Consider the following 24098-nt stretch of genomic DNA (forward strand, 5'->3'; position numbering starts at 1 on the left):
CAAACGTCTACACAAACATTTGCTGTCGTGTCGAGACGTGACAGAGGGGTCACCGCACTGTACAAGTCTGCCTGCCTGGGCCATGCTTGTCTACCCGGAGCCAATTATAATTGCAGCTGTTGCCAGACCTTCAAGTGACATTAAGAGGCTATTAAATCAGCACCAATTAGACTGTCTGTGATGCACTGCCAGACAAAATGCCCACATCGCACAGCTCTTTCCCGCTAGAATACCACATAATATCCCTTGCTCTGAGGAAGGTATTGCAAAAATCGAGTTGTTTGAAAGCAACGTAGTGTTCTGTTTGCAAAAGCAAATAATTCAAAATAAAAGTCCATATAAATAAATGTCTTAGAAACTAAAAAACAAGAGTGCAAGGATGAAAATCTCTATGATATTAAGGGATGAGCATGGTCTGCATGGAGGTTTTACATTTTTTTGAAAAAGATGAATAGGAATCTTGGATAAAAGACAAAAAGCAACACAGCTTTTTTTCTAATAGGATCCTCCAGAATTGTACTACCATATATTTCTAGAACTTATGAAAGAAAGATAGGTTCTATAAGCAGTTGATCCTACACTTCCCATAATGCAGTGCCATAGAGTCCTTAGGGGTGTTGTTCAGGGTTTTATTTGGGGTTAGGGGTATGCTGGATCAGAACTAGCTTGTGCGATATGTAGTTCGACCTTGTAAAGACAACGATGTTGAAGGAAGGCAATTTCCAAATCCTTTGCTGGCAAACGAATGGCCCGCCTTACTCTGCCTCTGGTTGGCTTACCCTGACCTTCTTACCCTAACCCTAACCAGTCCCACTCCTATTACCTACATCTACGCAACCCAACCAATGAAGGCAACAAGATCTTGCCAATTATAGGTAGAGTAAAGCAGGTCATTGCTTTGCTATTCTAGGATTTGCAAATTTGCTTGGTGGAAACTATTCAACCATCCAATAAGCAGTTCTGAAAAAGCATACCAGCAGCATTAGTTTTTCTTTCTGGTGAAAGCCAACATCTTTAAATCACGCAGCATTTTCATAAAAATGTGTAGTCCCAAAGCAGCCATCAAGGGAAAGCAGCATACAAAAGAACCACTATTGCAGATCACAAATGACAGATTTCAAGCAGACTTTACAGACACTGATTGACAGGGCACAATGAATGTGATGCTAAATATGCATCAATGTGGACATTCAAAGTCATACACTAAAAGAAACTTTAACAGAGCCGAGCCTCTGTCTGGAATGTACTAAATGTTGCCCGGCTGCTCCCAACACAAACCCCAAACAGTCGTGTGTGATCATCTGGGCTCTCCAGACAGCCAATCAGCCAATGCCAAAATTTCAGCGATGCCCTAACAGACCTAATCTTCCCTGATCCCAGAAAATGAGGCCCAGCGTGTCAGGACTGTAAGCCCTCTAAGCTGTCGTCTTTAGCATTCATTGCTTTTTAATGGACAGTCTGAGGGGTTACAATTGAAACCGTTTAAAAGTGACACAATACAGCTATACATAGACAGTTCGAAATACAAAATGGACATACTTGACTTATTCAAGGTGGTGTAGAAGCCAGATCTCCAAATATAGGAGAAGAAGGCGCCATGAAACACAGATGACCATCGCTTATAAAAGCTGGTTAAGTCCATCTGGGGTGAGGGATGTCTGTGTTGTTCTTCTGAAACTCTTAGCAACAGAACATAGCCAAGAATCTTCTTCTTGGTCTGCAGCACTGGTAAGTAAGATGCAACATCCAATTTTATTTTTTATTATTATGACCAACTTTTGTTTACTTTTTATGATATTCTAATGTATTTGTTTGTTCAACTAGCAGCCAGATAAGATGAGTGATGCCGAGATGGAAATATTTGGGGTGGCTGCCCCCTACCTCCGCAAATCAGAGCGGGAGAGAATAGCAGCCCAAAACGTGCCATTTGATGCCAAAACCGCCATCTTTGTGCCTGACCCAAAGCACGAGTATGTGAAGGGGAAAATCAGAAGCCAAGACGGCTCCAAGGTCACCGTTGAGACAGAGGACGGAAAGGTGGGGTGGATTTGAAGTCTTAGCAGTCAGGGAAATGCTTTCATCTCACATCCCTTGTTTTTTTCGCCATTCAATTCACTGGTCCTTTGAATTCCTTCTGCAGATTGTCGTAGTTCACCTTGATGACACTCGCCCAATGAACCCTCCTAAGTTTGACAAGCTGGAGGACATGGCGATGCTGACACATTTGCACGAACCAGCCGTGCTCTTTAACCTCAAGGAGCGCTATGCTGCCTGGATGATCTATGTAAATGAAAACACAGTATTGTCCATGGAAATTACCGTTTAATGTTCTACAATTGATTTCCTTTATTGTGAGAGTTTCTCTCTTCTTATTTATCCATAGACCTACTCTGGGCTCTTCTGTGTTACTGTGAACCCCTACAAGTGGCTGCCAGTCTACAACCCGGAGGTGGTGGCTGGGTACCGTGGGAAGAAACGGCAGGAGGCCCCCCCACACATCTTTGCCATCTCTGACAGCGCTTACCAGTACATGCTCACAGGTCCAGTCACACCTTAAATACTGAAACGACAATTTTTTCTTCATGCACATTTATTATAATGATGAAAGTTTCCTTGATAATATTGTATCATCAAGTTTAGACCAAAGATAGAGAATCCTCAGAAGAAAACTTAAAATCTTTCAAAACATATTTTCTCATTCATCTTCTTACTATGAGTGAAGGGGTTTTACAACACACAACACACAATTTTCTGCCAAAGTTATGATAGTTTTAATATATATTTTATGTATTTGTGTTTTTTTTCTCTCTGCCATGCGGCTGGTTTGCAGTGGGCGTGACACAGTCGTAAAAAATGTGATGTCAGGTACCTCCGTGTACAAACCACTTTTCAGCAACTTCTGAATCTAAATGTTTGGACAGGATTTTTTTAGTGCTAAACTTTTATTAAATTAAAATAACTGTAGGATGTTTCTCTCCACCCCTTTTTACCTTTAAATGTACTACATTTATTTGACAAGTTACTTTGCAGATTTAGATTAATAATAACATTAATAATCCCTAATAAATCACAATTTTTAGTTATCTAGCAAAAAAAGATGGTAAAAATTCACAGGGTAACTATGTGGAAATAAATCACAATTTATAGTGGTGGTGTTACAAGTACTCAGATATTTTATTCCAGCAAAAATACCAAAGTATTGTCATCAAAAAAGACTTAAAGGAGTAAAAGTACATATTATGTATAATAGCCCATTTAATGATAATGTACATTACGTTTTTAAGTTATACATTCTTGTAAATTAAGGCTAAATCAAGTCTAATCGTAATGTATAATTATACATCATAATTTATTTGTTGATTATATGTGGTACTCACCAAAAAAAGAAGAAAAAAAGGCTGAGTAGGGTAAATTTACATAATTTTTCCTGAATAATACTAAACTAAACTGGGTATGTTTTAATTGAACAAGACTTAATTATAAATAAGTAGAATGTGACTAATATTACTTCAAATTTTTATCGAAAGAAAACCAAAAGTTTGCTGCAGAGATTTCATATTATTATTATTGTTGTTGTTGTTGTTGTTAATAAATTTATTATTATTTATTTTCTGACAAATAATTAATAGAGATATAACTAAAGCAATATCACTAAAGATATAGACAAAAATTAATTCAGAGTTCCAGTATAAGACTGCTAATAATTAAATCAAAATTGAGTGTCAAGATGAAAGAGACGGACACTCAAAATATAACTGAACTGTACCAGTGTTCACCCAGTTTCTTTCCCTTTAACAGATCGAGAGAACCAGTCTATCCTGATCACGTAAGTGCCTAATTATGTGTTAACAAACAAAAGGTCCTCATTTTACTTCAGTTTTTCCATCATTCATCTCACGCTGTTGTACTGTCAGTGGAGAATCTGGTGCCGGGAAGACCGTCAACACAAAGAGAGTCATCCAGTATTTTGCAACAATTGCATCTATCGGAGACTCGAGCAAGAAAGAGCAACTTTCCAGCAAAATGCAGGTTCAGACCTTGGATCTTCCATTCTGACAATGTATTGGTGAGATATGAAAACATTTGTTGGAGCAGTAAGCCTGTACTCATGATTTGGGTTTACAGGGGACTCTGGAGGATCAAATCATTCAGGCCAACCCTCTGCTGGAAGCTTTTGGGAATGCTAAGACTGTGAGGAACGACAACTCCTCTCGATTTGTAAGTTTAAATTTGATTAGTACAGAATCTCAAAGGTGCTATTTTTATTGTCGTTACAGTATTGTAATTTTGTGTCCTGTTATGTCTTCATAATTAGAAAATGGATCTGTCATAACAAGAAAAAGAAGTTACTGTAATTAAATATTAAAGTAAATTTCTGATTGTGACATGATTGTGATAAGGAAAGATTGCATTTCTCACCAGCGGTTGAAGAAGTATTCAGATCTTTTACTTTATTTTTACTGACTACTAAGTCCTTTATTCAAATTTTTACTTATTAAAAAGTACAAAAAAATTAGATTTAAGATGTATGTAGTGCAAATAGTAGAAGTACTTATAATGCGAAATGGTCCATTTCAGAATCATAAATATTATTATATTATTTAATTGTAATTATTGGTGCATTAAGGTGTGCATCACTTTAATGCTGCAGGTGGTGAAAGAGGAGCTCATTTACTTTTTTTGTAGATTTAGTAGATTGTAAATTTCAGTAGGTGATCAATAAAGTCTTATCTTTACTCATAATATTACATCATAATTTATGTGTTGATAATTTTATGTTTATTTTGTAATCTGTGAGTAAAGGTATGAGATAAATGTAGTGGAATAAAAAGTACAATATTTGCCTCTGAATTACTGTGATATAGAGAAATAAAAGCAGAAAATGGAAATACTTAATTCATTAGGTGAGTAAAAGTGATTGATTATTTTCCACCACTGGGTCTCAGTTTCCAAATAACAGAACAATTTTCTATTGTAGTTTTTTGTAACTCATATGTCAAACTCAAATTATAATTGAATAACTTTTCCAGGGGAAATTCATCCGCATCCACTTTGGAACAAAGGGGAAGTTGGCATCAGCTGATATTGAAACATGTAAGTTTGCACATGTCAGTGTCATTAATATTCCACTGCTACGTACACATTTTATCGCTGTTTGTGCTTTTATTAATTTTATTTAGACCTTTTGGAAAAATCCAGAGTGACCTTTCAGCTGCCAGCAGAGCGGAGTTATCACATCTTCTATCAGATCTTGTCAAACAAGAAGCCTGATTTAATAGGTAAATACACTTTTAACTTAATGTGTTATACCAATGCTGCATTTTCGCAGCTACTGTTGCTGCTGACCCTGCATAAAGAAATCAGTCCTTTTTATATTTCATTTTAGAAATGATGCTGATAACCACCAACCCCTACGACTACCCTTTCATCAGCCAGGGAGAAATTACCGTGCTGAGCATCAATGATACTGAGGAGCTGATGGCCACTGATGTGAGTGCACGTGGGTCAAATATACACTATATATCTCTATATATATCTATAGATATAGATATATATAGATATAAAAATCTGCAATTTCATATTTCTACAAAATATTAAATTATCAAATCATTGTTCCAGTGCCATGCAATGCATAAGACAAAAATGTTTTAAACTCTTAAAATCTCAAACAACTGACTGATTATAATTCGATTGGCATCATTAATCTGGCTTGTGAAATTGGGATATCGTAAGAAAAAGAGAAAATCCCTAGAAGTTAATGAACAACAGTATTGTATTATGGTCAGGGGTGAATTTCAGGGAGGAGATAACAGATTTGATGTTGTATCTGTTGTATATTAATTACATTTACAAATGTATGCGCTTATATGTTGCTGTTATTCATTCTATTTATCATTGATATTGTGATTATTAGAATTTTGTTGTTCTGATTTTATTTATTTGTAGTTTATAGCGTTTTTTAATATAAAGCAAGTAAACATGATACATACATACTGTGAAAGTATTAAAACTCACACACAGTCCGTACTCAGAAACTGTAGCTGGCAGGCGACTTCCATAAATTTGTGATGTTACAACTCTACTATTAATGTATGGAACTGGGGCTACAGTACCATTACATTCATTTCCGAGCCGAGAGCACAGATGTGGAAAGCCCGAAAAGCTCTGAGCAGTCAGTGCAGGCTGAGCTTTTTCAGTGAGGGAGTTGAAGAGACAGGCTCTAAAACAGAGTGTTTGAGACAGAAGATGAATACAGGTATATTCAGCCAGACCATATGAGGAAAATAAAGTGTTTTTTGAACATTAAAGCATGTAAACCTCAAATACAAGTATGAATCTGAAAATTAGCATAATATTGGACCTTTAAATAAATTGTGTCATGGCTAATTGTTGACTGACAGTGCTTAGCACTCTGCTTTAACATCTGCATCTAATCCTCAGAGTGCCATCGACATCCTGGGGTTTAACACAGAGGAAAAGGTCGGCATCTACAAGCTGACTGGTGCGGTGATGCATTATGGGAACATGAAGTTCAAGCAGAAGCAGCGGGAGGAGCAGGCGGAGCCCGATGGCACCGAGGGTGAGACATCTGATCTAAATTTAAAACAATTTAGACTTCAGTCTGGCAACATCACAGCTTACAACATACACTTTTTAAGAGTATGTGTCTATCCCTTAGTGGCAGACAAAGTCGCCTACCTCATGGGTCTGAACTCTGCTGATTTGCTGAAAGCGCTGTGTTATCCCCGAGTGAAGGTCGGAAATGAGTATGTCACCAAAGGTCAGACTCCTCAGCAGGTACAGTATGTTTCCACGTCTTTAAATGTGTGTTCTGTTTGTATTTGTTCAAAAGAGAGTAACTAAATCAGCGTTCATCCAGCTAAATTAACTTATTGGATCAGCTGGAAAATACATCGTCACAGAGCTGAGATCTGTTTTTCTGAGGATCTGAATTCCTCCACTTCTGTCTGTAGGTGAACAATGCCATGGGCGCCCTGTCTAAGGCCGTGTATGAGAAGCTTTTCCTGTGGATGGTCACAAGGATCAATCAACAGCTCGACACCAAACTTCCAAGACAGCATTTTATTGGTGTCCTGGATATTGCAGGATTTGAGATTTTCGAGGTAAAATCATGATTCACATCTGCATAAATTGAAGCAAATCTTTCTAGAAAACTATATTTGTTTAATCTATGTTAATTTATTCAGATGAACAGCCTGGAGCAGCTGTGTATCAACTTTACTAATGAAAAACTGCAACAGTTTTTCAACCACCACATGTTTGTGTTGGAGCAAGAGGAATACAAGAAAGAAGGGATTGCATGGGAGTTCATTGACTTTGGCATGGATTTGGCAGCCTGCATTGAGCTCATCGAAAAGGTGCACATCTTTTCATAAACACAAATATTTATATCAACGGTATAATGGTGTATTCCAAAACTAATCAGCCCTCTGTCCTGCAGCCGATGGGGATTTTCTCCATTTTAGAAGAGGAGTGCATGTTTCCAAAGGCGACAGACAGCTCCTTCAAGAACAAGCTGTACGACCAGCACTTAGGGAAAAACAGCATCTTCCAAAAGCCCAAGCCCTCCAAAGGAAAGGTTGAAGCCCACTTCTCACTCATGCATTATGCCGGCACTGTCGACTACAACCTCAGCGGCTGGCTGGAGAAAAACAAAGACCCCCTTAATGACACTGTGGTGCAGCTTTACCAAAAGGCTTCCCTGAAGCTGCTCTCTCAGCTGTTTGCCACATATGCAACTGCTGAAGGTCAGTTCACTTTAAATGACAAATTACAGTGAGATTATGTCGACTCTGTACTTTGCTACATATTGTTTTTTTTTCTGTTTCTGTAGCTGCTGATGGAAGTAAGAGAAGCACCAAGAGAAAGGGCTCTTCTTTCCAGACGGTTTCTGCACTTTTCAGGGTAATAATTAATAAGAAGATCATAGCTGAAGAGAGTACTTTGATGGATTTCTGTGCTGTAATTGTGGCATGAGTTATTTCCTGGGAATGGCATTGATGCATGAACTCAGCAAACCTGTTATCCCCAAATATTTTGTGATTAATTTGGATATTTTTATGTTTTTTATTTACTCATCTGTTTATATTTGATGTAAAACAGTTTTATAGTATGTCCCAGAATGTCTCTACATGATAGTTTCAAGGTGTGGAAATACCCGATCGATATTAAGAACATGTGCATTCTCCCCCATAATAAAATGAAAGCAAATGAAAGCGGCAGAGGAATTTTATTTCGACAAAATACAAGACAAATCTGACAAATCCAAAACTGGTGCAGAAATGATATTATTATCTTTTGATCTTCTGCAGGAAAACCTGAATAAACTGATGGCCAACCTCCGGTCCACACATCCACACTTTGTAAGATGTATTATCCCCAATGAAACCAAGACTCCAGGTGAGAAGAAATATTTTCATTCAAAAGTTAGATAGAGAAAATGAGGAGCTTGATATTGCTCTCACATTAGTATGTCTTTACATCATACAATGGAAATGTAAAGAGTTAATCAGGGAGCTTTAGAGATGCTGGTAATTCTAAATCCATGTAAACCCAGACTAAAAGGGCCATTCAAAACAGACAAAATAAACCAGATTTCAGTAACATTAAATTAAGCTAAACATGTGTTGAACTACTCCTTTAACCCAAATGTCTCCTCCGTGTAGGCTCCATGGATCACCATCTGGTGCTTCACCAGCTGCGCTGTAACGGCGTGCTGGAAGGTATCAGGATTTGCAGAAAGGGATTCCCCAGCAGGATCCTCTATGGAGATTTCAAGCAGAGGTGACACACCTCACTCTGTTTGTGTTGTTACACACAAACACACAACAACACATTAAAACCCACCTATGTTTGAACCTCAACTCTCTGTGTGACAGATACAGGATTCTGAACGCCAGTGCGATCCCTGAGGGGCAGTTTATAGACAGCAAGAAGGCTTCGGAAAAACTGCTCTCCTCCATTGATGTGGACCATGCTCAGTATAGATTTGGATACACAAAGGTAGCTTATCACAGAAAATAAATTGACATTGTTACTGTTCATGTGTACTCATTGTATGTGAGAATATATTAAATATCAGACAGCAACACTTGATATTCTCACAGAGTCCAGTTACTTACAGAAAAACAGCCGAAACGAACTCTAAGACATTACAAACTGACAAAGGTGGACTGTAAGTAAGTATATTCACTTAAATATTTCAGTCCAAGTAAGAGCAATTTCTATTTTATGCTGCAGTACTTTATGGTTCTACTCCACTGCATTTTGGAAGCAAATAGTTTATTGTTTACCCCACATCATTTATTTGTAAGCTTTAGTTAGTTTGAAAATATAGATGATTAATGCAGAATGTAAATAAGCAAATACATTATGATGTATGATTTTGAATTAAGCTGCTTAGCAGTGTATAAAGTTATTAAAATTGAGCTCCATCTTTACCAGCTGCCACATTAAAGTAGTGAACACATAATGCATCAGTCGTTTAAATCCAACAAAATAAGGATAGAATTCTGAAATTAGCCACTCTGCATGATTTTTCCTTTTTTTTTACTTCCAACATATTTTGATGCTAATACTTTTGTACTTTTAGTTGTACCTAAATATTTTACTCAGTTGTTCTGCTAGTTTTGCTTAAAAGATCATAGTACTAATTAATTCAAGTAATCTGTTTAAAGTGTTATTGGTCCTCCATGTGCCAGCTACTGAATCACCTGAAAGAATTGTATCAGTTTGACATTTTCACAGAAGTAATGGCTGAATTTCGGCACAGATTACAGTAGTAGATTACAGTGTTCAATCTATCCCAAATTTTATATGTACAGGTGTTTTTCAAAGCCGGCCTGCTGGGTCTCCTGGAGGAGATGCGGGATGAACGGCTGGCTGTGCTGATGACTCGGATCCAGGCCGTTTCCAGAGGTTACGTCACCAGGCTGAGGCTCAAGGAGATGATGAAGAAAAGGTCCACTGACAAATCAGTGTCTTTCATATACTTATTGTGACTTTACTTTAATAAATGCTTGAATTTGTGGTTCAGGGAAATTTAGGGAACAGCATGAGAAATATCTAATATTTGAGAAATATAATAATATTTAGAGATTAGAGGGAAAACTACTACTGGCAAACTTAACAGTAATACAGCTTCACATACTTACTTTAGAAATTGTAACTGATATTTATTTAATTTAATGGTTGATAGCAAATGAAAATATGTTGCACTTCCTATGAAATATATATTTTTAGCCATGCTATTAGCTAGTTTAGCTAGTTTTGTCCAACTCTTTGTTTTCTGACCAAATTGACCAACTAACAACATTCCCATCAGCCTCAGCCTTTGATTTTAGTGCTAAATAGCCAATATTAGCATGCTAACCTGCTTTAATATTGCACACACTTTTATCACTCTGCGCACAAAATGTGCTTTTCAAAATCAACCTTTAAAAATATTATACATTAATATTATTTTCTGTTTTCATTGAGTTATTTTTTTTTGACTAACATCAGATCTAATCATAAATATCAAATATTCATAAATTTTCAGAATTTTAACACTTTAAATGGCAGGTTTTTGTCATGGTGCCTCTATGTTTTTAAAGATGAAAAAATAAAAAATGACTTATTTTCCATACACTACAAAGTATATATATATAATATATATATTTGTAAATGATCACAGCCTGGGATATATCAGTGATTTGTAGCAACACTGATTGTAAAATTTTTTACAGAGTGTATTTTAGACTTATTGTAGGAGCTGAGATGGAAATTTCAAGATAATAAAAAAAACAATATCTGCCCAAAAGTTATGCCATATGAATCAACACAGCCTAAATTATCAAAAAATGAATGATGAAAAACATTCCTTAAGGGTTAAAATCATATCTTTATACCTCTGTCTAACTACATTAGTATTTCTTTTGTTTCATTTTCACTAAATTCAGACATCAGTACTGTTTTGCTTTTTTACCCTGCAGAGAATCCATCTTCATCATCCAGTACAACATCCGTTCCTTCATGAATGTGAAGAACTGGCCTTGGATGAGGCTCTTCTTTAAGATAAAGCCTCTGTTACGGAGTGCCGAGGCTGAGAAGGAGATGCAGAACATGAAAGAGGAGTTTGCACGACTCAAAGAGGAGCTGGCAAAGTCGGAGGCCCGGAGGAAGGAGCTGGAGGAGAAGATGGTGATGCTCGTCCAGGAGAAGAATGACCTCTACCTTCAAATCCAAGCAGTAAGTAAACAACAAAGTGGTCTGTTTGTATTGATTTGAGTCTGTTGGCCAAAGAGATCTAGAGAGAAAGGTCCTTTTTTTCTTTTTCTGAAATTCAGAAATGACATAATCAATAACAGACTAATGTAAGATAAGAGGAAGTCATTGATCCTTTGAGGGAAACTGGACACCGTGGGAGCAATAGTCAACAAAGAATAAGTAGAATAGAAATAGGACCAGAGCAGACGGGGAGTTATTACACTAAGTGCAAATCACGACAGTAACACAAGAACATACTAGAAAAGAAATATAATAAATATTAACTATTAAGACAAGCGTATGAATGAAACTTTTCTTTCTGCTTAATTGAAAAATAAAGGATGCCCAATATGAAAATATAATATATTATAATAAAATACACCGAACAAAAACATGTAAAAATAAACAAAATTTATGTCAAAAAATAAAATAAAATCAGTTATCTGCAAAATTCTGTGCAAAGCAATTAGTAGGTGAGAATTTTCACTTTTGCATCATACTTCATCCACATTCCTCCTGGGATAATGAAGTTATTCAATGAAAAAGAAAGCATCAGAAAATATGGAAAACTATGTTTATTGACAGCATACACAGTAAACAAAATGTGCGAAAGTTGATTAAAAAAATACACTAGATACATTTTTGGAGATCATAAAAGCCATTAGAATTCATCTCTTGATTCAATTTAAAATTTAAACAATCTAAAATAAAATATACAAATGATATAAAATATTAAAAAAAAACAGATGTAAATAAAAATGCCAAAAAAGAGAACATGTTGAAGAGAATGATTTTAAAAACACACACACAGTTAATAAATTTTACATATATTTATTTAAAACATTTCTGCATGGATCTTTTTATAAAGGTATTAAAATTAATAAATAATGATGTGTTTAAGCACAAGACAAAAAAAGTTTAAAAGAAATTAAATTAATTAGAATAACCATCGTCTCTAACTGAACTGTTGACTTTTACTCCTTTGTTATAATGAACCATTGTGCCCCTGTTCCTTAGGAGAGGGAGAACCTGTGCGATGCCGAGGAGAGGTGTGAAGGCCTGATAAAAAGCAAGATCCACCTGGAGGCCAAAGTCAAAGAGTTCTCAGAGAGGATGGAGGAAGAGGAGGAGATTAACGCAGAGATCACTGCGAAGAAGCGGAAGCTGGAGGACGAATGTTCGGAGCTCAAAAGAGACATTGACGACCTGGAACTCACCATCGCCAAAGTGGAGAAGGAGAAATATGCCACCGAAAATAAGGTACCTCTGATGATTTCATGCTTTGCTTTGTAGTGAAATGTTCCCCTTAATGGAACACTTCATCCTTCAGTTTGACACAAACATTCAAAATTAACACATCTTGAGTTACAAGGTTTTCCCTGAACAGAGAGGGAATGAAAAACTGGAATATGTAAAATAGTAAAGCTGTTAGACAACTGTAGAAAACAAATACACTACTTATCATAACTCGAAGTATATTAACTTCTTTGAATGCCTCTCTCCTCAGGTTAAGAACCTGGTAGAGGAGCTCACTACTCTTGAGGAAAAACTGCTGAAGTCTTCAAAGGAGACCAGAGCTTTGCAGGAGGTGCACCAGCAGACGTTAGATGACCTCCAGGCCGAGGAGGATAAAGTGAACTCTCTGATAAAAACCAAAATCAAACTGGAGCAACAGGTCGATGATGTAAGTCTGGACAACAAAATAATTCCAACTGGATCATCATGGTAATTTGATTAGGAGACTCTTGTGTGACATGTGTCTCATAGAAAACGTCTTAACTTGCATTATGTCCCTGGATTGGTTTCCTTGCTTTACTGGTCTCCTGCAGCTGGAGGGCTCACTGGAGCAGGAGAAGAAGGTGCATGCAGACTTGGAGAGATCCAAAAGAAAACTGGAGGGGGATCTGAAGCTGTCCCAGGAAACCATCATGGACCTGGAGAATGAAAGACAGCATATGGAAGAAAGGCTGAAAAAGTAAGTTTTACATTGATTATTTATGTCGCATTAAGTTTATTTATATATGTCAAATCAAAACTAAAGTTATCTCATGACACTTGTCAAACGGAGCAGGTCTATACAAACTCTTTGACAGTTATATTAAGTGCTGCATGTCTGAGAACACAAACGGATGCAGTTAGGTTTAATTATCACTGAAAGTGTAAGCATATGAGGGTTGTACTCTCACTTTGTGACTGAGAGGAAGATGAGAAGATTTATTCCACCCTCATGTCTTAGCAGTAAATATGAAACTGCAGCTGGGTAGTTAAGCTTTGTACAAAGACTGGAGAGAGGGAAACAGCTTGCCTGGCTCTGTCCATTGGTAACAAAATGTGCCTATACCATCCAATAAACCTCACTTATTAACACGTTATATCTTTTTTGTGTAATACTTACAAAAACAGAATACTAAAACCTGGCGTGTTACCACCCCCCAAGCTTGGTGAGCTTTCGAGGTGTTGGTAGAAGGATTTTGTCACTTTTGAACAGTTCCCTGCTAGCTGTTTCCTCCTGTTCATGTCTTTGCGGTAAGCTAAACTAAGCAGGCTCACAACTCCAGCTACAGCGATATCAATTATCATCATCATCAGCAAATAAGCATAAATGTTGGACAATATCTTTAAACTTGTCAGTGAAAAGCACACTAAAAACCTCTGGAGCTAGAACAGTGACAGTAAGTCAGTAGCTTCAAAAACAAAAGATGGCATTGAAAAAGGAAACATTAGCACTGATAAAAGCTCCGCTGCAAAAATAAAACATATGCACTAAATATTATTTTGTTATCTGTTGCATTTTGGTGAGTTTTTCAATCATGATCTTTTTTTGTTGTCCATGTCATTCTTCTTAGTGCCACTTTTTTTTTTCCACGCTAGCATTTTTCTAGAAAAGATAGAAAAAGAAATCATAAAAATAAATGACACTGGAAAAAAAGAATGGCATGAAGAATAATTAAAGATGGTCATTAAAAACCAAAAAGCTATAAAAAAAATCTAAATGATAAATAATTTTTAAGAAATCTGTTTGAATTTTTTAGTGGATATTTTTTAAGACCCACTGTTTTTATTTTTCACTACCAAAACTTACTTACCTTATTTAATTGCAAAAACTGAGGGAATTTTTATGTGCTGACATTATTGTCTTTTTCCAGAAAGGACTTTGAAATCAGCAGCCTGCAGTGCAAAATTGATGACGAACAAGCCCTCAACAGTCAACTACAAAAGAAGATTAAAGAGCTTCAGGTATGATTTATAACCATGATGATTTAAAATCACCGTCTCATTTCAACACGTTTTCTTTAATATCCAAAGAGCCCACTATTTTTCAAATTGATACAATTTTACCGCAGGCTCGCATTGAAGAGCTAGAGGAGGGCATCGAGGCTGAACGCTCGGCCCGAGCCAAAGTGGAGAAGCAGAGGTGTGATCTGTCCAGAGAGCTGGAGGAGATCAGCGAGAGGCTGGAGGAGGCCGGAGGAGCCACCGCTGCTCAGGCCGAGCTGAACAAGAAGCGTGAGGCCGAGTATCAGAGGCTGCGTCGAGACCTGGAGGAGTCCACCCTGCAGCACGAAACCATCGCTGCGACTCTGCGCAAGAAACAGGCCGACAGTGTCGCCGAGCTCAGCGAGCAGATAGACAACCTTCAAAGAGTCAAACAGAAACTGGAGAAAGAGAAAAGTGAGTTGAGGATGGAGATCGATGACATGGCGAGCAACACGGAGGGTGTTCTGAAAAGCAAGGTAAAAGATCTGCAGAGAAGCTTGCTGAACCATGTTTTCTCTTTTTTCGGCCATTATAACAAATGCTCAATATTTCAGGCGAATCTGGAAAAACTCTACAGGAGCCTTGAAGACCAAATGCATGAATATAAAGCTAAAGCAGACGAAGCCCAGAGGTCTCTGAGTGATTACACTACACTCTGTGCTCGGCAGCAAACAGAAAATGGTATATTTCTAAATGATTCAAAATGATACAAAAGACTGGTTAAGATGCACAGATAAGTTAGTTTGTGTCCTCTTTCTCGTAAACAGGTGAGCTGACACGCCTGCTGGAGGAGAAGGAGATCACCCTGTCTCAGCTGAGCAGAGTCAAAACTGTGGGGAGTCAACAAATTGAAGAGTTGAAGAGACTTTTGGACGAGGAAATGAAGGTCTGAAGGACACAAATTATACTGATACACAGTCTGTTACAGTCACAACAATGATTACATCTGCATAAGAGAACTTTGCTGAGAGGCAGCATGAAATTTGTGATGTCAAAGGATACTTAAAGAGGGCAAAATGAATAGAGCCCAAAATATTAATCAATTTTTCAACTGACAGAAAATGAATCTGCAAACTATTTCTATATAGTTGATTAATCATTTGAGTAATTCCTTTTTGCCAAATATTGAGGTCTAGCTTATCCAAAGTGAGTATCTGATGCTTTCTCTACTTTCAGGCTGCTAGAGCTCAAGCTGTAAAGTTGTCCTTCATATACAGTCTATGGTTGGACAAAATAAGCAATTTAAAGATGTCACATTGAGTTTAGGGAATTTTAAAAGCAATTTTTCACTACTTTTCAGAAACGATAAGTTGAGATAAAGATTAGCATATTAATGAATAATAATAAATAATCATTAGTTGCAGCAATATTTATTACCAGAATGTAATATGTGTCCTTGAGGCCATAAAAATATAAACATAAATGCTAATTAGATTTTCCTCAGAAAACATTTTCAATTTTATTTACTTGAACATTGAAAGTGTGCAGTTTTTATATCCCTCTTAACCAGCCTGCAGTTATTGCTTTTGTTGGCAACATGCTTCACAAGTTGGAGGCTTGAAACAATCAAGGAATGGCTTCTAAAAGGTGTCAAGATTGTGTGCACGTAGCCAGTGTCCTTGCATGCTTTCAAACAAACAGTGACCCGCTTATAAATCAATGCTCCTCACTGGTAGTGACTGAGAACCTTTAACTTCATCTTAGCATCTTGCTAAAGCAGTTTTAATTCAGGCAATAAACCCCTGTTTTCTGCTTTTTTAGGCAAAAAGTGCCCTGGCACACAGTTTGCAGTCGTCTCGTCATGACTGTGAGCTGCTGAGAGAGCAGTACGAGGAGGAGCAGGAGGCCAAAGCAGAGCTGCAGCGCTGCCTGTCAAAAGCCAACAGCGAGGTGGCTCAGTGGAGAACCAAATATGAGACAGATGCCATCCAACGCACCGAGGAGCTCGAGGAGGCAAAGTAAGAACTGTACAGCATATTTTACAAGCCAGCGCCAATGGGTTTCTTCCACTTTTAACACAATTTGTGTTTGGTTCAAAGGAAGCGGCTGGCCCAGCGGCTGCAGGAGTCCGAGGAAATGACAGAGGCAGCAAATGTCAAATGTGCATCTCTAGAGAAAACCAAGCAGCGGCTGCAGGCAGAGGTAGAGGATCTTATGGTTGAGCTGGAAAGGTCAAATGCAGCCAATGCCACCTTGGACAAGAAACAGCGGAACTTTGACAAGGTATGTTTCCTCCTCTTCAGATACATGCCCTAATTTGCATCTTGTTGAGGCTGCACTGATAACACGTTCCTTCTTCTGTCAGGTTCTGGCTGAATGCAAACAGAAATATGAGGAGAGTCAATTAGATCTGGAAGTTTCTCAGAAAGAGTCTCGAGTGCTGAGTACTGAACTCTTCAAGCTGAAAAATTCATACGAAGAGGCTCTGGATCATCTGGAGACCATGAAACGAGAGAATAAAAACCTTCAGCGTAAGAGCTCTGCTGCAAACACATCATCCATTTAGTAGTGTCTGTTTTTGACTCCTAAAGATAATGTTTTTCTTTACATCTTCAGAGGAGATCACAGAAATCACAGATCAACTTGGACAATCTGCTAAAACTATCCATGAGCTGGAGAAAGCTGCAAAACAAACTGAGCAGGAGAAGAGAGACACTCAGGCAGCTCTTGAGGAAGTTGAGGTTGGTGTGTTTTCATAAAATGAAAAAAATACTGCCATTTCCATTACAGGGATAGTTCACATTTCATTAAGTAGGGTTGTACAGGTACTTAATGTATTACATGCAGTAGATGGCAGTTGGAACATCCCCAGTTTGGAGAAGCAGGCTGGAGCCCAACATGGAAGCTAAGCAATCTACTGCTGTGGACGGGGTCAAAAAAAAATTATTCTTTAGCTACCAAGAAAAAAATCCCTCCGAAAAAAATCATTGTCAGTTTAAGTGTATGCTATATTTAGAATATTTTAACAGTTTTACCTTTATGTCAGACTGTGATTTTTTTTTAAAAGAAACTGAAGTAGATTTATGTCGGTCTCTTCAAAGCTAGACTCCATTGAGAAATACAGTGATTTAATATTGCTAATATTGCAGTTTTTCGTTTGTGTTATTGTTTGACTTTGGTGTTTAAAAGGGTTAATTCAGATACACCAAAATTACACAATAACACAAACTAACTAACTGAAAGACAGAGGAGTGGATCAGCGGGTCACATGTCCGGCGAGCTTAAATTACTGTTTTTCTCAATGGAGTCTGGTGGCATAGACATGCAAAGATTGGAAACTAAAGCGGTTAATGGTTACATTGTTTGAGCAGGCTGTCTGATGGCAAGGTAATGCGGTGAAAATATTCTGAATATAGCACACACTTCAACTGATATTGATTTTTTTTACGTGAGACTTTTTTTTAAGTGGCTTAAATACATTTTTGTGCTGGCCCCCATTCACAGCAGTTCATTGCTTATCCTTTGTGTCGGTACTCCAGCCTGCTTCTCCAAACTGGGCCGTGCCGACTGCTGTCATCTGGATGTTTTACACAGACGATGGATAAGTAGCCCATACAAGCCAACTTCAAAAGTTCCAAACTATCCCTTGTCCAAAAACTCATAATCAACCTCATCTCTGTAGTCTTCCCTGGAACACGAAGAGGCCAAAATCCTGCACCTTCAGCTGGAGCTGAATCAGATCAAATCAGAAGTGGACAGGAAGGTTGCGGAGAAAGACGAAGAAATTGACCAGCTAAAGAGGAATTACCAGAGGACTGTGGACACTCTACAGAACACGCTAGATGCCGAGACACGCAGCAGAAACGAAGCTGTCCGGATGAAGAAAAAGATGGAGGGGGATCTGAACGAGATGGAGATCCAGCTGGGTCATGCCAACCGCCAGGCGGCCGAGGCCACCAAACAAACGAGGAACCTGCAGGCTCAGCTGAAGGTTTGTTAATGCACAGCCATTATAAATGTTTACATGAAATGTTAGACTGATATATTTAAAGCTCCAACATTTTGCCTTCTGTCCCAGGATGTCCAGGTCCACCTGGATGAAGCGCTTCACTGTCAGGAAGACTTCAAGGAACAGCTAGCTATCACAGAGCGCCGCAACAACCTGATGATGGCTGAGAACGAAGAGATCAGAGTGGCGCTGGAGCAGTCTGAGAGAAGTCGCAAGCTGGCCGAGCAGGAACTGATCGACGTCAGCGAGAGGATTCAGCTGCTGCACTCTCAGGTGAGGACACAACATATAGAATGGCATAGGGAACAGGACATAGCAGGATAGAGCGTCAAAGCAAGTGATAGAACAGGACGGGACATACTGGACAGTATGAGTAGGACATACTGAAAAAGGACAGGATAGAACACAATAGTAAAGAGCATCGTATGACAATGTAAGGTATTTTTCCATACTTATTCTCCGTTACATGGCAGCAGTAAATATTGTACCGAAATTGTGAAATTGAATTGTATCGAAAACTGAGCAAATTTGCTTTATTTCTTTCAAAAAGATGTAAAGACAGCAATGAGCAACTTAATAAGAAATGACATTGAAGAAAAAGTTACAAGTAAATTACCTGAAATGAGCAAAAGTATATTTCTTGTCTTGATATTTTTCCCAAGTTATATTTTTCCCTAGTTATGTGATAATTTTCTCATGACCCCCTCTCTCTCCCTTTCTTTTTTCATTTTCAGGTCTTTTTATTTTTATGCCAAGTTACTGATTATCTTTTTTTCCATGTTTGTTCCCATGTTTCATAGGTTTAAATGCATTCGAAAGGCATCTTAACACAGCACAAGAAAACTGATGTCCAGGGTTAAAGGGAATCAAAGTAAAACTAAAATCTGTGACAGCTTATTAGAATTTTTTTTGCAATTACAAGAAAAAAAAAGAAACAAACACCAGGATGTGTTGTGTGTGCAAACACAAAAATATGATGCAGCAAAAACCTGATATTAAAGAGATATTACTTTGCATAAATATGCATCATAACACCATTTCTTTATGTATTACAACAAATTATTGTGGTATTGAGGTCAAACGTTAATTCTTGAGTTTAAACAGTAACAATGAGAACAATCCCATCAGAGCATCTTCTTATTATACCTTTTTTTCCCAACAACATTTGTAAAAATTTGTCAATATGTGAAAAATATCAGTACTTGTCTGCCACTCTCAATTTAAATGAATGTGTCGTATCTGAAAACCAGAACTCCAGCCTCATAAACGCCAAAAAGAAGATGGAGTCTGATTTGACTCAGCTGCAGTCAGAGATGGAGGATACCGTCCAGGAGGCGAGGAACGCCGATGAGAAGGCCAAAAAAGCCATCATGGATGTAAGTCTCCCCCTTCTACCCAGTTTACAGCAGATAGTCATTTCAGTGCAGACTAAATTTCACGGCGAGCGCACATTTGCATACAGGCCGCCATGATGGCTGAGGAGCTGAAGAAAGAGCAGGACACCAGCGCTCACCTGGAGAGGATGAAGAAGAACCTGGAGGTGACGGTGAAAGACCTGCAGCAGCGTCTGGATGAAGCCGAGCAGCTGGCTCTGAAGGGCGGGAAGAAAGAGCTTCAGAAACTGGAAGCCAGGGTATGAGTCAAAGAAGGGACAAAACTATTCTCTACAGAGAAAAATACAAGGAAAAGTGATTTAAACCAACTGTATTTTTTAGGTCCGCGAGCTGGAAAATGAATTGGATTCAGAACAGAAGCGCAGCAGCGAGGCCATGAAAGGTGTGAGGAAATATGAGAGGAAAATTAAAGAGCTCACTTATCAGGTAAGAGGTACATCCAGTTATATAACCGTGAGTTCCACTGGATGAGATTTGACTGCTCGAATATGCAGAAAATAAGATGTGAGAGCAACAACTTATGTTTTAGGGTGAGGAGGAAAAGAAGAGTGTGGCAAGACTTCAGGATTTGGTCAACAACCTGCAGCTGAAAGTGAAAGCATATAAGCGACAGTGCGAGGAGGCGGTGAGTAAAATTACACAAATGCTGTATGAAATGTTAGCTTGATGTTTACCTAAAAACAAAAGGCCTCCTTTCTGATATTGTCTTCTGTGACATTTAGGAGGAACAAACCAGCATCCACTTGGCTAAAGCTCGGAAGGTGCAACATGAGCTGGAGGAAGCCGAGGAACGAGCGGATATCGCAGAATCCCAGTTGAATAAATTACGAGCAAAGAGCCGCGATATTGTAGGTAAAGGGGATTAGAAATCTACTCTGGTACAATCTGCTATTTCAGCTTTGTAATATTGTATTTTCCAGCCAGAAGTAGAAATTCCATGACATTTAATCCTCCAATTTATCTAAAAGAAATTGAAATCACTTAATTTGGAGAGACAGAGTTTTCTTTGGACAGTAAGAGGGATTTGAAGTCAGTTTAAACTAAATTTGATCATTGGATGAGGGTTTTGCAAATCATGGTAAAAATGAAATAAACTCCAGTAATGAAAATGTCACACAAGCAGCTGATGTGATGGACATTATTACATTACATTCAAGCTGCAGTTGGTAACTTAACTCACAAAATTACTGAAACTGTCACTATGTTCAGACAGTAGTATATGAGACAGATAATCCAAGGGTGGTACCTGCAATAAAAACAGACACCCAAGAGATGGAGACACTTAATCTATGTTCAACATTATTCCTTAAGCAACATAAAATTTAAAGCAGGTTTTTTGTTTTACCCACATTTTACGTCCTGAACGATGTACCTTTGTTTTTATCAACAAACAAAAGGAAAAGCAGAGATATTTGACAATGTAAAACTACTATTTGAGAAAAAAAAGTAATCTGCCTGTTAATTAAATAACTTTGACTTCGGTTCGATTTGGCCCAACTGTTTTCAGAATGGCGGCTGGTTCACAAACTTTCTCATTTTACAGTTAAACTGTACACTAAAATGTTTCACACCTTAAAACATTTGAGGTGTGGAAAAGTCAATGAAACTGAATTTTGATGCATATTTGAGCTGCATCTGATTGGTTGTTTCATTCATGTGCGGTGGATTCTAGCAAATGCTGTAAGAAGCATTGCAGGATTTTGTTTTGTTTTTTTTTACAGATTATCTGTCTCGTGTAGTGCTGTGTAAACAAAGTGAAAGTTTCAATAAACATGACAAAATGTTATTTTTATAAAAGTTGATAACTACAGCTTTAAAGGGGCAATTGCATTATGGGTAATGCAGGATCCAGGGTTTTAGATATTACCCCATACTGGGAACTACAGTATGTAGTCCACATTACTTATAGTCCACATTTGTCGTCCTCTGCTGTTTAATTTTGACAGTTTTTAAATCTGTCTCTGGTGAATGTCATTCATTTTGTAAGTATTTTAGTCATAAATCAAAGGATTGGACAAATTAAAAGTTTGTTCCACTGTTGGTGCTTATTGGTGCATGTTAAGTTGTCACAAAAGTCATTCAGATTCATCTTCTGGGAAACATGAATGTCTTTACCAAATCTCATAACAATCTCTCCAATAACCTGTCAAGACATCTCACTCAAATCTAAAAGTGTCAACCTCTTGGTGGTACAAGAGGAAAAGTCAGAAGATCACCAAAGTCTGTAGGATTTATCCACTGGGGACCATAAATGTGTGCACAAAATTTTGTGACAATCTATCCAATAGTTGCTAAAATATATCAGTCTGTACCAAAGTGTTGGCAGACTGAAAGACAAACTTTGCCATCCATGGAGCCATGTTGCTTGTGTGGATACAGTTTTTGAGCTTTGTCACCATCTGTGTCTGTGTAAAAATTTCAGTCAGAGTTGTTAAATTATTGTGTACAAAACAAAGTTTCTTGCATATCTACAGCATCTGGGCACCATTCTGTGTCGTTAAGCCTGGGATCAATCTAGACTGAGCAAAGAAAACAGTCACAGCTCAGCGTGTTCCAAGAATAGTGTCTACTCTGCAGTTATTTATGCACTGACCTGAACTAAAGCCTCATTGTTACTGAGACACAGAAAAATGCCTTTCTGAAAGTCTGCCTGCCTTTCAACCACTGTGAAATGTACCTGAACCTTATGGGAGATTAACATTAATATTAATTCTTCCTGTGGGCTGATAACAAAAAGATCGTTGCCCTTTGAATTTAAGCAGTTGGCTTGATTTCTTATAAAATCATGTAAAGAAGGCAATGATTAACCTAAGAAATAACTCAAATATAAGCAAGAAAAAATTTTAAAGTTATAAGAAAATTATCTGGAATTTGAAAAAAAAAAAAAGATGAAAAGAAAAACAACAAGTACAGAAAATAAAAAAATATTTACAACATAATTATATATATATATATATATATATATATATATATATATATATATATATATATATATATATATAATAAAAATATTTTTTTCTGGAGAATAATTTTAAACCTATAGTTATAAATATAGATTTCTTGATATTTTTCCCTTGTTATTTGATGGTTTTCTAATGATGCTCTCATCTTTTTTAAGCAAATGTTTACGTCATTTTTTGTCACCTTTTACTGCTTTTTATTCATTTATTTATTTATTTATTTATTTATTTATCCAATTTGCATGACATTTCATGCCAACCTGCTGATTGTTTTTTTCCCCATGTTTCGGTTTAAATTCTTCTAAAAAGGTGGCTGAGTGTAGCACAAGAAAATCCAGGTTTCAAAGGGTTAAACAGCATTGGTCAGACAGTGATAAAATAATAAATCATCCCAAATCTCACCGAATCTACATTTACTTTGTAAAAGATGTTACTTACTTAAAGGCAGAATGAGTAGGAGCTGTCATGGTTTGTAAACACAACATTTAAATTTGGCTACAGCTCAACATCTTCTCCTGGATTTGTGCTGATGATTTCTTTCAGCATTGATCGCTACCCCTTAATAGAGTCCCGCCCTCACACCTTGCATGCTGTTATTGGCTGGGGGCCACACACCACTGCTCAAAGGTTGACACCCAGAAATATAATGAAATTGCAGAGGGCAGATACAGACACTGCCACACACTTCTAGATGGTCGTAAGAGATGATTCAGGGCGATTGTTTTTTAAATGAGTCTATACAAGCGTTTTTTTCTTTTTTTTTTTTGGAAAATCCAACTCACTTCATTTATTTTCACATCATGAAAAGTAACATAATGGTACAGAATATAGTGCAATACAACAGTCAGCCTTCAATCAATAAGAGAAACAAAAATATATTGTGACATTATTTTTAAAAAAGTGTGTAAAAGACTAATGAAAGAGACAAATTAATCTTTCAATTAATCTTCAATTTTGACTAGTTCTTATCAGTCTTTAAATAAATAACTCACTAACAGTCTTGTCTTGCTACCTGCGATAAAAATAGACAGGCAAAAGAGGAGACACTTAATCCAAGTTCAATATTTTAGTCGCTTCAACCAATACATCAACATAACATCCTGAATCAAGTACGTTTTATCAAAAAAGAAAGGAAAGCCAGATCTATTTGGGACTGTACAATGCTACCATTTGAGAAACTGAAATTTGATATGATTGCTGTTAAAAAAATATATGCTTGCTGTTAGTTATTTGCAAGAATACAGGGGCAACATTTCAGTTGCTAAAATT

General features: G+C 37.4%; 1 protein-coding gene across 1 annotated transcript; it reads left to right on the forward strand.

The window, feature by feature from the left end:
* The first annotated feature begins 1540 nt into the window (after positions 1–1540).
* On the forward strand, positions 1541–21907 carry LOC121956148 (myosin-4-like). The gene is made up of 39 exons (XM_042504269.2): positions 1541–1728; positions 1825–2037; positions 2141–2284; positions 2384–2540; positions 3799–3826; positions 3915–4029; positions 4126–4218; positions 5031–5094; positions 5181–5279; positions 5387–5490; positions 6442–6580; positions 6680–6798; positions 6975–7124; positions 7209–7379; positions 7463–7769; positions 7856–7926; positions 8334–8421; positions 8688–8805; positions 8901–9024; positions 9846–9982; positions 10995–11250; positions 12286–12528; positions 12776–12952; positions 13098–13243; positions 14415–14505; positions 14613–15002; positions 15081–15207; positions 15294–15412; positions 16288–16484; positions 16566–16749; positions 16832–16997; positions 17083–17207; positions 18149–18457; positions 18545–18748; positions 19726–19851; positions 19938–20108; positions 20191–20295; positions 20399–20494; positions 20592–21907. The coding sequence occupies exons 1-39, from the start codon at positions 1609–1611 to the stop codon at positions 20733–20735; spliced, it is 5937 nt and encodes a 1978-aa protein (XP_042360203.2). The 5' UTR covers positions 1541–1608; the 3' UTR covers positions 20736–21907.
* Positions 21908–24098: the final 2191 nt, after the last annotated feature.

Source organism: Plectropomus leopardus, chromosome 18 (assembly GCF_026936395.1).
Source record: "Plectropomus leopardus strain MGB_pleo_1.0 chromosome 18, ASM2693639v1, whole genome shotgun sequence".
NCBI classification, from domain to species: Eukaryota; Metazoa; Chordata; class Actinopteri; order Perciformes; family Serranidae; genus Plectropomus; species Plectropomus leopardus.

Bases quoted from the DNA above. Each gene is read 5' to 3' on its own strand.
- LOC121956148 (XM_042504269.2), top strand. From the start codon at position 1,609: ATGACCATCGCTTATAAAAGCTGGTTAAGTCCATCTGGGGTGAGGGAT. The intron at 2,541-3,798 runs GTCCAGTCACAC...TCCCTTTAACAG, and splicing joins TTACCAGTACATGCTCACAG to ATCGAGAGAACCAGTCTATC. The intron at 4,030-4,125 runs GTTCAGACCTTG...TTGGGTTTACAG, and splicing joins AACTTTCCAGCAAAATGCAG to GGGACTCTGGAGGATCAAAT.